The sequence below is a fragment of the Balaenoptera physalus genome (assembly GCF_965194825.1).
Source record: "Balaenoptera physalus genome assembly, chromosome: 2".
In the NCBI taxonomy this organism is placed as follows: Eukaryota; Metazoa; Chordata; class Mammalia; order Artiodactyla; family Balaenopteridae; genus Balaenoptera; species Balaenoptera physalus.
In genome coordinates this window covers 76,603,436-76,616,914 of record NC_138883.1, presented here as the reverse complement: position 1 = coordinate 76,616,914, position 13,479 = coordinate 76,603,436, and the positions used below count along the sequence as shown (strand labels likewise).

The 13,479-nt window shown below is 35.2% G+C and overlaps 2 protein-coding genes across 2 annotated transcripts in view; both read right to left on the bottom strand.

Annotated features, from left to right (window-relative positions):
- Positions 1-13,479, bottom strand: part of LOC309654706 (olfactory receptor 4N5-like) — a 53,824-nt gene that overhangs the window by 17,914 nt on the left and 22,431 nt on the right.
- OR4K2 (olfactory receptor family 4 subfamily K member 2) lies at positions 1,546-13,467 on the bottom strand. Its single transcript, XM_082452503.1, has 2 exons — positions 4,272-13,467; positions 1,546-3,306 (listed from the first exon to the last, which is right to left on the bottom strand). The coding sequence occupies exon 2, from the start codon at positions 3,281-3,283 to the stop codon at positions 2,393-2,395; it is 891 nt and encodes a 296-aa protein (XP_082308629.1). The 5' UTR covers positions 3,284-3,306; positions 4,272-13,467; the 3' UTR covers positions 1,546-2,392.

Sequence of the window (13,479 nt, the reverse complement as noted above, 5' to 3'; positions counted from 1 at the left end):
CCTTTTCATTCTCAGTTACACAGCCTTACTATCAATCCAGCTACTCAGTCTCATTATTGACTTGCCTTACAGAGTTGTCTGCTGATGAGTTATACTGTTGAGGGTTTGGAAAATATCCGTGAGTTTTAGAATTATCCACATAAGCACTGAAGATTGATTGACGTCTTTTAAAAAGACTCCACAATTTTATCTTGCATAAAGCAGTTCATTTAAGAACATATATCTTGTCTTGTCAAAAAAAAAAAAAAAAGAACATATATCTTGTTCAAATAAATATATTATTTGAAAGAATTATTTGGAGCGTTTCTAAAACACCAGCTAGAAAATTTCTATATAAATGAGTTCCTTGATCCTGAACATATTTGCACATGTAACAGAAACTGAAAGAAAATTTATACACACAACCAAAATATGTCCATTTATATCTCTATTTCAAATAGAATTATGCTATTCCTTTGCAGCTATAAACACGTTTTATTCCCGTGTTAATACTGTAGACATGTTGTTCAACACTTTCAAAAATGCCTATGTTTAAACAATATCACACTTGTTTGTTTGTTTAATATATTACTGAATAAAATAAAAAACACACACTGAGGAAGAAAAAATATTCCTCTCATCATTTGGCTTAGAATGAAAAGTTAGGAATTTCATTTTCTTAACTTCTCTCTTGTCAATGGTAATTAAGGCATATATAATTCTTGGTTTTCTCTATTTACTCAATAATGCCAGAAAAGAATAACAACTTGATATTTATCAAACACTGTGGTTGCAACAGATTTTCCTCTTGTGGATACAAGTTGGATAATATACTGGACACCATATTTCATAAGTATAATTCAGTAAATTCCAAGTAACAGTTAATTCTTTAAGGTTTGCCATCAATTAAAGCAGATGATTTGCAAAGCAAGGCATCCAGGTTTCTCATGACCGTCAATGCTTGCAATTCCAATATTTGCCAGCAGGTGGTAGTGAGACCTTGTGTACCTCCAAGCTAATTTTGAACCTAGCACTCTTATTTAAAACAGTACTTTAGGGACTTCCTTGGTGGTGCAGAAGTTAAGAATCCGCCCGCCAGTGCAAGGCACACGGATTCGATCCCTGGTCTGGGAAGATCCCACATGCTGCGGAGCAACTAAGCCCATGCACCACAACTACTGAGCCTGAAATCTAGAGCCGGGGAACCACAACTATTGAAGCCCGCGCACCCAGAGCCGGTGCTCCGCAACAAGAGAAGCCACTGCAATGAGAAACCTGCACACCATGACAAGCAGTAGCCTCCCTAACTAGAGAAAGCCTGCGAGCAGCAACGAAGACCCAATGCAGCCAAAAATAAATAAATAAATATTTTAAAAAATAAAATAAAACAGTATTTTGAAAAAAAATTGTTTACAGAAATATACTTACTACATTGACAGTTACTACTAAGCGCAAATTTCTTATTTTTGCATCCAAATATTAAAAGGAAAAAGTAATTTAATAAAAGTGTAAAGCAATATGATACTTTAAAAGGAAAGCATAAGCTCTCCATTAATTCACTATTATCATAAACTATATCTCTTAATTTAATTCTAGTTTTAACTTTCCAGGCATTAAACTGACATTAGTGTCTGTATGAAGCAAAGTGTACTGCTTTGAAACTCATTTTATAATATTTCCTATTTGCAGAATTCTCTGACCTCTTTATTCAGTCTGCATTATCAGAAGGAGTTATCATGGCTATATTTCTTTACTTATTACCTAAAAGTGAGTGATGGTGACTTTACTTACAGCATTTTCTTTGGACTTCATCAACATTTTTAATGAAATATACCCAGAGTTTCTTTAATAGAAGAACTCACAAATTTATTTACATGTTAAGTAGTAATGAGTCAGGGATGGACGTAGAAAATCGTTGCCTATCGATCAGAGGCTACTCCTACCTATAGCAGTATTGAATTTCTAAGGCTTACAGAAATTTACTAATTTGTCATACTTTAGAGACAATTCTCTGAGTAACTCAGTTGTTAGTTGTATGTAAATGTCATTATCTCCTAGTTCTCCTTTGATCTATACTTTCTCTTCTCATTTTCTGTTCCTCTTTTCCAATGACTGGAATACTAGTATTGAATTTCCTAACTGAAACAATCACTCTTGGCATTTTTATAGATATTCATTTCTTCTGGAAGAAATTGCTTCTGTCAGCTTGCTTTTCTGAAATTTAAAATGTATTTAAAATGTATGTATGAGAATAGTTTTAACATGAAGTTAACTTGTGCTTTCACAAATTTTGGCAATTGCAATTTGATAAGAACTACAGAAATGAGAGCCTAATACATGCTGTGTACACAAAAATTGTGGCACTTAATGCCTCGGAATAAAACTAGAAGTTAACTAAAACTAGAAGTTAAAACTAAAAATAGTGCAATAGAGTTGCCTTGTTAGAATTTAGAAGCTTATTTTTCAATTTTCTCATGGCTGTCTTCACTTCCTGATTTCTCAAAGTATAGATTACTGGGTTCAGAATGGGAGTAAAGATAGTATAAAACACAGACAGGATCTTGTCTACCAGAAAACTGGTTAGTGACCACATATAGATGAAGATGAAGGGCCCAAAGAACATGAAGACAACAATAAAATGAGCTGTGCAGGTAGAAAGGACCTTAGATGATTCTTTTGAAGAACGATTTCTGATAGTAACCAGGACAGTGACATAGAATGGAATAAAAGAATAAAGCAGGACAAGGCAATTAATTATGCCACTTGTTGAGATCATAAAGAGGCCCAGGACATAAGTATCCACACATGCCAGCTGGAACACCACAGGAAGGTCACAGAAAAAGCTATCTACCTCACTGGGACCACAGAATGGTAATGTGAGGGCAAACATAACCTGGCTCATTGAATGGGTAACCCCTACAACCCAGGAAAACACCACAAGGGCAACACACATCTGAGGACTTATGATTGAAGCATAGTGGAGAGGCTTGCATATTGCAATATAACTATCAGAAGACATAGCCATAAGAAAAATAATCTCAGTGCCAGTAAAAAGGTGTAGAAAAAATATCTGGGTGATGCAGCCATCAAAGGAGATGGTTTTGTGTCCAGTGAGGTAGTCTGTAATCATCTTAGGGATTGCAAAGGAAGCAAGAGACATATCAATGACTATGAGGCTATTACTCACCATTGTTGCCACATAAAACAGTGAAAACACCATGAAGAAAAACATCTGTAGTTTCCAGGAATTAGAGAGTCCTAGCAGAACAAATTCAGAAACTGTAGACTTGTTGGCCACATCCATTGTCCTGACTGATAGATGGAAACCTGTATCAAAGAAAAAAAATCAAGAAAAACTATAATTCTACTGAAGCAAAAGTTCTATTTCCAAGACTCCATTTTCACAGACTTTGTTTCCTCTACGAAAACTTAATTTTTGTATTCTTGCCATCTTCATTGGGTATATTGGCTTGAAAGGTAGGCTATTAGGGATCATGGTGAAATACCACTTAAGCCATAGATGTTGAAAATAACACTTTCTTTTCTGGTGCTAATGGGCAATCCAAATGAGAGTATATCATCCTGAACAGATCTATGTATCCACATGTTTGTCTGTACAATTTTAAAGATAATAGCTCACATTAAGCATTTACTCTGGGCTGACAGTGTATTACACACACACACACACACACACACACACACACACACACAGGTTTAGTCAATAAGAACTCATCCAAAAGGTTAGCCCTACTGAAAGAACATATAAAAATTATATCACGTATAAGTGACATGGGCTCTTAAACAACATTATAGAGAGACTTCAATGAACAGTTGCAGAACTCTTGTAAATTTCTAGAAAATTGTTAGCATATTCACAGATAAAAGTTATCTGAGACCCATCAGAAACACAGAGGAAATTAGTTTTGCTGATATTTACCCAGTGGAAGAAGACTGAGCATCAGGCATACTACAATATAGCCATACTGCTCAAGGAAATGCATTTGACTTCTTTTCTTCTCTATTTCTTTTTTTTTTTCTTAAATAGGAGTATGTTCCTCCTACAAATAGTTGTAATTATATGACTTAAAATTTTACCTTGTCTCTTAAAGAATATATCACATCACTTCTATAGGGAAGAGCTTAAAGATCAATCTCCTTAGTCTCACTCTTGTTTGAATTCTCCCTTCATATATGCCAACATATGCAAACTATTTTATTGATCTCAGCTCCATGGAACAGGGGTTAGGAGATGCAAGTAAGAGAGGCAGACAGCAAAAAACACTTTTGCTTACCAGATCTATAGCACAATCAAGGCTTTAGACTATTCAGAGTGTTGAGTGGGCTCTGACAGAGAACATATAGGAGGTAATTTTAAATATAAATAAATGACCCAGTTGAATCATTAATTGTTTAGGAGCTGTAGATAAAATGGATGTTGTAGGGACTTGGGAATTGCCCAAGAAATCATATTGCAATGGGATCTATTAAACAACAAAGATGGTATTATTTGGTTCACAACAGGAAGATATATTAAGAGTCTTATGGGAATTTACAAGGTTGTTTTTACCTGGACCTGAGAGATTCAGGGGACGGAAATTGCAAAAGCCATCATTTAAGAGGTAGCTGGAGATATCAAGTCAACAAATTTTAATAAGCACTCTTGATTAACTCTGTTCTAGGGGTAGTGGAGAATAAAATCCAAAAACATTCAATTCTGCTTTAAGTAATTTTTAATTTTTTTGGAGATATTAAGCACCCATAAATAAAACAACTGGTGAAAAAAATACAGCCCAATAAATCAAGCGTTCAAGCAATTCTCAGAGATAATGAGTGAACTGGATTTTAGATAAAGGAAAATTTATAGTGTGCTTAGTTAATCAAGAAAATGTTCTTGCAGAAGAAATGTGAACTTGACCTATAATGAAAACTAACATTTTGTTTGGCAAGGAAAAAAAATATGTGGGAAATAAAATAGTGGAACTTATCTGAAGGAACAAGATATCCAGTTAGCAGGATGGAAGAACAAGAATGCCACTCTAAAATATAACTTGATGTAAAAGACAACAAAGATCCTTTATAAGATTGTAGGCAGAGTTATGATGATTTGAAATCAGTATTTTGTACGGATTTATACAGATGATTTAGAGAATAGAGAAATTGAAAGCAGGAGATTATTAAATGAAATAGGTATAAGGAGATCACTTTGACTAAGGTATTTGCAATGTGAATGTTACTGAGATTAATAAAATAAGAACTCCAAGTAACTGTTATTATGAGCTATTTATTAATTAAACAATTGGCTATCTTATTCTACCTAGTCCATCTCTCCAGGGACCCTCCATTGCTGTGGGACGAGTATAATTCCCACTTTATTTACCAAAGCCTTGAAAAGATGATTTTTCTATTTAATGTAATACAGGCAGAAGCGTCATGTGCCACATCTGAGCAGAAGTTTTAAGACTCAATGCATGATTCCACCATTGCTCTTTGTTCATCTGCTTATGTCCCAGGATAAAGAGATGATGGGGGGTGGGCTGTGCTCATGGATAAAAAGACACAATATTGTGAAGACATTAGTTATCTCCTTATTGTTGTAACATTTAACATTATGCTAATCAATATCCCAGGAAGCTTTTTGTAGAATAAACAAATTGATTATAAAATTTATATGAAATTTCAAAGGATCTGAAATCGTCAAAACAATCTGTAAGCAGAACAAATTTGTTAGGCTCACACAGTCTGTTTTCAACACTTAATATAAAGCTATAGTAATAGTTATAGTATTGTGTTTGCCTAAGAGTAGACAAGTAAATACACTGAACAGAATGGAGGGTCCAGAAGAATTTCACATATATGGTAACTGATTCTCAACAAAGCTGCCAAAATAATTCAATAGGAAAGAATAGCCTTTTTAACAAATAACAGTTTAACAACTGTTATTTGTTAAAACAATTGGATATCCATATGGAAAATAAATAAATAAATAACCTCAACCATTGAATATAACCTTATTAAAATTATTTTGAAATAGCTCCTGTAAATTAATAAGAAAAAGTTTCAATAGGGAAAAAACTGGCCAAACTAAAGAGGTAATTCCTAGAATAAATTACACCTAATAACATATAAACATATGAGAAATATTTAACCCTATTAATGGCCAAGGAACTGCATATTATAATAAAAATCCATGCCATTTTTGTACATCAAATTGATCAAAATTTAAAAGAATAATTAAGGATATTCTATATCATTGATGAATGTATGCATTGCTGTGTTAAAAACAAACAAACTCGATGTCTTGGAGATAACTGCTAAAATTAAAAATATACTTTTATTCAATGTCATTTGACTAATAAATCTTTCTTTTGAGACTCAATTCATAGAAATAAAAGCACTGGTCCTTGAAATTATGACAAAGATATTTATTTTAACAGAATAAGCAGTGGGAAAAATAAGAGAAAAAAATCTGATTACCTATTAGTAAAGGAATTGTATAAGTTACAGAATACCCTTACATTTAAAAAATGCAGCTGTCATGAAAAGAAATAGTTTAATTTGAACATACTACAATGTCTACAATGTACTGTCAAATGAAAAGCAAACTGGTCATGTGTATTTTATGATCCTAATTTTGTAAAAATCAAACAATAACAGAGTAGACTGTTTAACACTGGCTACCTCAGGGAATGAGAATAGAGAAGTACTTGATGCATTTTCTTCTTTATATGTATTTGGATATTTTTCACTTCTTACTATTTTTTATTGTGGTAAAATACACATAATATAAAATTTACCATTAGTGATATTTAGTACATTCAGAGTGTTGTGCAACTATCACCACCATCTAGTTCCAGAACATTTTATCCAAAAGGGAAACCTGTACTCATAAAGCAGACACTCCCAAATCTCCCTTCCCCAGGTCCTTGCAATTACTAATGTGTTTTCTGTCTGTATGGGTTTGTCTATTCTTGACATTTCATACAAATGGAATAATACAATATGCAGCTTTCTGTGTCAAAAACTTGTACATAAATGTTTATAGCAGCGCTATTCACAATAGCCAAAAAGGTGGAAACATCTATCAACTGATAAGTGAATAAACAAAATATGCTCTAGCCATACAATGGAATATTATTCAGCCATAAAATTGAATGAAGTATGAAGTATTGATACAGGCTGCAACCTGGATGAACCTTGAAAACATTGAAAGAAGTCACATGTCTTACTCTTGAAACTATAGTTGACCTTGAACAATGTGGGGGTTAGGAGCGAGAAGTCAAAAATTTATGTGTAACTTGATAGCAAGCCCTCCGTATCCGCGGTTCCACATCCTTGGAATCAACCAGCCTCAAACTGTGTAGTATTGTCGTATTTACTACTGAAAAAAATCCACGTATAAGTGGACCTGGACAGTACTAACTTGTGTTGGTCAAGGGTCAACTATGTAACTATGTGGGTGTGTGTGTGTATATACATATAATAATGTATTGCAGGGTGTAACGCCATCCTGACAAGTAAAAAGCTGAACAGACTGAAAAAACAACAACTCCTCTAGGATATGTAAGAGAGGTGGGACACAGGGCAAACCTCTGCCTCCAAAACTGGAAAGACAGGCAGGCAAATACAGGAGTCGCCACTTACAAGAGCAGAGACTCATGAGTGGAAATGTCCCGGGAACCAGTGCAGGGTGGGAAAACTTGAACTGTAATTGACTAAATGCTGGAGGCTCAGTATGGACAACACGGAGAGTTAAAAACTAGAGGACCTGGTCAGAGGGGCACAATTTTATAATATTTACCTCCAAGAGTTAGACTAGATCCTCACAGTAAATACCAGAGAAAAATCCCCTCCAGCTTCCAGCAGCGGGAGAGGAAAAGGAACCATTTTGAAATATGCCAGAGCACACTCTGTTCTTAACAATGTCTGCCCCAGGAGAAACCAGTCAATCAGAGCCTAACCTGCCAGAGTATTATCAGTGCCCGACTGACCTAGAGGATGGGGACTACCCCGCTCCAGTCAGCTCTGGCCTTCCATGTGGGAGAAGGGAAACACCCAACTCTAGCTCACTCTAGCCATTCTATCCTACCTAAGCAGCTTGAAAAAAAAAGAGAGAAACACTTATAAAGTTCACACAGAAGCACAGTCTTACTAAAACACCAAGACCTAATCCTGGGTCTATAGAAAGCTTCCTCTTACCCCAACATTTCACTACCACATTCTTTAAGGCCTGTTTAGAGCAGCTCCTTTTACGCAGGTCTGGCCATCAGGAAAAAATTACAAGGCATACCAAAAGCAAAAAAACACAATTTGAAGAGACAGAACATTAGAACCAGATATATGGAGAATATTGGAATTGTCAGACTGGGAATTCAAAACAAATGTGATTGCCATGCTAATGGATAAAGTAGACAGCATATAAGAACAGATGGGTGATGTAAGCAGAGAGATGGAAATCCTAAGAAAGCACCAAAAGGAAATGCAAGAGATCAAAAACACTGAAACAGAAATAAAGAATGCCTTTAATGGGCTCATTAGTAGCCTGGATATGGCTAAGGAAAGAATCTGTGAGCTTGAGGATAGCTCAAATAGAAAACTTCAAAACTGAAAAGCAAAGAGAACAAAGATTGAAAAAACAAAAAGGAGAGAAAATCCAAAGTCTGTGGGACAACTACGAAACGTATAACATACATGTAATGAGTATAGCAGAAGGAGAAGAAAGAGAGAAAGGAACAGAAGAAATGTTTGGAATGATAATGAACCAAGCCATAGTCAAGGAACATTTCCTTTCCCTGGAGTCAGGGAAACTGATGAAATATACCCAGAAGTATTTTAGAATAGCCATGGGCCATGGCCTGCTATGTGCCTTCTGTTTCTCTGCTTTTTTAATTGTTGTGTCTGTCACAGTTAATTGATCGTAGTCTCATCATTGTATGTTGGGTGTGCGGAGAGTAGAGCAGATGATGTCTTTTTGATCCATATGAGGAAGACCTGCACGCAAGGAACCACATATAGATATCCAGAGCTGGTGGAGAAGAAAAGATCCTGGACTTCTAGCCAAATGCTATAATTGGTTGAGAATTTGGGAGTCTTGAAATTTAATCGTCATATTTTCCATGTAGGAGGAATGTAAATAATTGTATCCAGAGAGTGAACAGAGATAGACTGGAAATCACAACCAGAATATTTTACATCTCGTTCAAATAAGAAATGGATATTTCCCCAACCCCGTGAATCTTGCTTGGCTGGCCTTGCAAATTGCTTTGAGCAATTAAATCTGGTTACAGGGTTGTGTGAGTTCCAGAGGCCTGTGTGAGTTAACAGGGCTGCAGTTTTCATTTCACTGTGCTGGGATGCAGTTCCTATGTAAAGAAGCTCAGGCTAAACTACTGAATGGCGAGACACCATGTAGAAAGAGGGAGCCCCAGCCGCACCCGGGCCATTTCAACTACTAAAGCAGAGGCACCAGATATGTTAGGAGGCTATCCTGGAGTTCCCAGCACCAGCTGAGCTCCCAGATAAATGCAACTGCTTCAGTCTCTCCTGTGGACTGTGGGGTGGAGTGTACTGCATCTTTTCATTGTCAACATGGTTAAGTAAGAACTACATTTCCCATAATTCCCTTCCTCGCATAGTTCCTGGTTAGTATCCTGTAAAAGGAAATTTGGGATTTGAGAGACAGCATAAAGCAACATGAAAATGAGATGCCATGTTTCACACGCTAGCAGGGCTAAAATTTAAAAGCTAATAATATCAAGTGCTGGAGAGGATGTAGAGAGCATCTGAAATTCTCACACATTATTGGTGGGAAGGCAAAATGGTATAACAACTTTGGAAAACAAGTTATCAGATTCTTTTAAAGTTAAAAATAACACTTAACATACTACCCAGCTATTCTACTAATAGATATTTGCCAAGAGGAAAGATATTTACTCAAGTCCCGTCAAAAGTGTGTACATAGTTTTTCATAGCAGCTTTATTCATAAGAGTAAAGAACTGTAAACAATTTAAATGTCCATCAACTGGTACGTGGGTAAACAAATTGTGAACTATTCCTACCATGGAACACTACTCAGCAATAAAAGGGCATGAACTACCATTACACACAACAACCTGGATGAATTTCAAAAGCAACATGCTGAGTGAAAGAAGACAGATCAAAAGACTAAATACTGTAGATTAAATTTATGAAATTTTAGAAGGGCTAAACTAGAGAGTGAGAGAACAAATCATTCATTTCTTGGGACAGGAGGTGGGAGGAGTGTATTGATTGCAAAAGGGCAAAAGGGAATTTTTTTGGGGGGAAGATGTAGATATTCTATATCTTGATTGTGGAAGTGCTTACATGGCTGTATACATTTTTTAAAACTCACTGAACTCATTCGTTTAAAATAGGCTAATTTTATTGTATGTAAATTATGCCTAAATAAAGCTAATTTTTTAAAAACAAAAAAATTTTATTTTATTCCTGACACCACTACCCTCTTATGTCCCTCTCCTTAGAGGTTTCTTTAAAGATATATATGTGTGTATATATTTAAATATATATACATTTAAATGTCCCTCCATGGGGTCGTATCATTTCATTTTTATACTGATATTACTTCACCACATCGTTTATAGTAGATTTTAAAGCTATTAGATTTTGTTATCTGAGATAAATGATTTTACCATATGATAGTTGATAAACAGTATATAAAGTAATTTAACAATTTTCTTATCAGAATTTGAGCATCTTTTATATAGCTAGTATTTTTTTGCACATCTTTTCCCATTTCTCTGCAGGGTTACTGGTCTTTTTATTCTCTTAGTAGCTCTCTATGTATTGATATATCATTGCTTTGTCCCAAAAAGTTGCAGATTTTTTTCTAGGTATTCATTTGTCAGCTATGCTTTTGTGTTTCTGTCATGAACAGTTATGTAATCAAAATTTTCAATTTTCCCTTATTACTTATGGATTTTGAGTTATAGTTGGGAATGATTTCCTCTCCTAGATCTATAAAGAAATTCAATTTTTACATCTAAATATCTGTCCAATTTTGAATAGTTACAGGTAAGGTATGAGGAATTAATGCAATTCTTTTTCCAGTTGGCTATCCAATTATCTCAAAATCACTTGTTAAAAAGCACTTATTGCCCCCCACTCATTTTAGAAACTTCCTTTATGATATACTTTATTTCCATGTTCAATTAAGTCTATTTCTAGGTTTTTAAAATTTTGTTTCTTTCAATTGTTTGTATATTAATTCATTAATATAAAATTGTTTTATTTATGGCATCTTTATAGAATGTTTCCATGTACTCTAGAACTAATCCTCCCCCATCGCTCTACTTTTTAAAATGTTTCCCTGCCTCTTCTTGCATGTTTGCACGTCATTTTTCCAAAAGAATTTTGTAATCAGTTTATTTAGATCAAAGAGGACTGGTGTAATTTGTATCTGGATTGCATTAAATTTGTGAATTAACTTAAGGAGAACTGACATCTTTATTATGTTGTGTCTTCTAATTCAAGAACGTGGTATATGTTTCCATTTGTTCAAGTCTACATGTGTGTCTTGTAGGAGGGCTTTATACTTTTCCTCACATAGGTTTTGGACACTTCCTTTAAATGTATGAATTTTTCTGGTCCCAAAAAGGGAAACAAAGGCCTTATTCTCATTTACTATTCGAGGAACTGAGAGATAACATTTGCAGCCCCCAAGTCAAATAATAGATCCTACTTGTCTTATCTTTGCTGTGGTCCAAGATGAAGGTTATCCCTTACAACATCCCCATCCCATCATATTCATTCCATGTACATAAACCACTTAAGAATAATCATGACATTTTATGATCCATCTTTAACTCTGTCCAAACCAACTTAAATGTTCTAATAATTCCCATTGGAATTTGAACATTTGTTTATTCCCCAAGGAGCAGCTTGTCTTTTTCATGCCATGTAATTTATTGAACCAATTCATATCAATACAGACATTATAAATACAAAGGTCTCAAAGACTGTGAGCCTCCTTTACCCAGAAATTAGGTAGGGGATTGATCTGAGGTCGCTCTGGAGCAGTTGTCGCTGCTTTCAGGGACTGGTTGAGTACTGGAATATTAATATGTCTGTGGAAAGGATCCTAAAATCATCTAGATCAACAAATTCATATTATATATGAAGAATCAGAGGTACCAGTTGATGCGGTGAATTATTCAATCTCACATCTAGGACAGGATTTGAATCCACATTTTCTGAATCCCAGGTCACTACTATTTTTGCTACACCAATTTAAGTGAGAGCTGTGCTGGAGACACCCATTTTAATAGCAGGTACGTGGGTACAAAAACAAATCTAGTTTCTGAAATGGGGAAAGTCAGAAGAAGAGTGTGGAGTTAAAGAAAGGGCACCATGTGTAAACTGGCCTAGTCTTGGGACAATTTATTTAGAGTATATACTTACAGCAGAGTTTTGAGAAAGAAAAGCTTGGTTTAGTGACAAGATGAAAGGGCTTTGACATGAATTTTAGGTACACATGATTTCAACTGTCTTTCAGTGTACTTTGTAAAGTCCTTTCAGATTTCAGTGAGAGTTTCCCTAAGCAGTCTAGTTTTAATGTTTACAGCATGTTACATTACATAACCTCTCCTAGGTTCTCCATTATCATCCTCTGTCTCTGCGTGAACCTGTCTCCTATATCTTCCAAGTGAACTCTAGAAACAGGAAGTTTTCTGCTTCAAACTGCTTTGGTGAAAGTCTATCAAATCCAGCAGTTAAAAAATATCTGACTTCAGGCAGCATCATATTTAAGAGTCTTTCTATTTAAAATATACTTGGAAATGTATGAAACCTTCAGGCTTTAACCAGCCTTTGAAGTATATGGCATTGGTGGCATAGAACAGGGTCATTCATGTCTGCATAACTGAAATGGAGAACTAAGAATAAGAGGCTCTTTCATTTTTATTCTGAACAATGGCCATTAGAAAAATGAAACAGATTATGTTTCTCTGTACCCATTTCCCTCACATTGTGTTCCTTTATCCCACCCACTGCAAGAAACCAGTGCCCACCTTCCATTGCACCATTGTGTTCCCACTAATAATCAATCATAATTCTCAAACATTGTTCACTCCAGTCTTTCCCTATCATCATGATGTTTTGAAAAAGGTTATCATTCCCTTCGCCTTCAAAGTTTGGCAGCTACCTGTGAATATTTTTTTAAGTTTTTCACAAACTAAGGAGTAAATATTCAAATAGCTGAATTTTTATTTCTTTCATGTAGATTTGCATCTTACTTGTAAGCAAATTGTGAAGTCATAAGAATTAATCTTGAATTGAATTAAGGTATCTGGAAAGGCCATGGGAGAAATATTTGAGCAATGTGAGCGGAAGAGTGATACAACAGGGAACAGTCTGATGGTGGGCAACCACTATATTATTTCAGGCAGAAAAATCTCACTTTGTGTTTGATCACTGTATTTTTCCTAGTTCTCCTCCATCTGGAAATGCCAGAGTTCTTCCAGAAA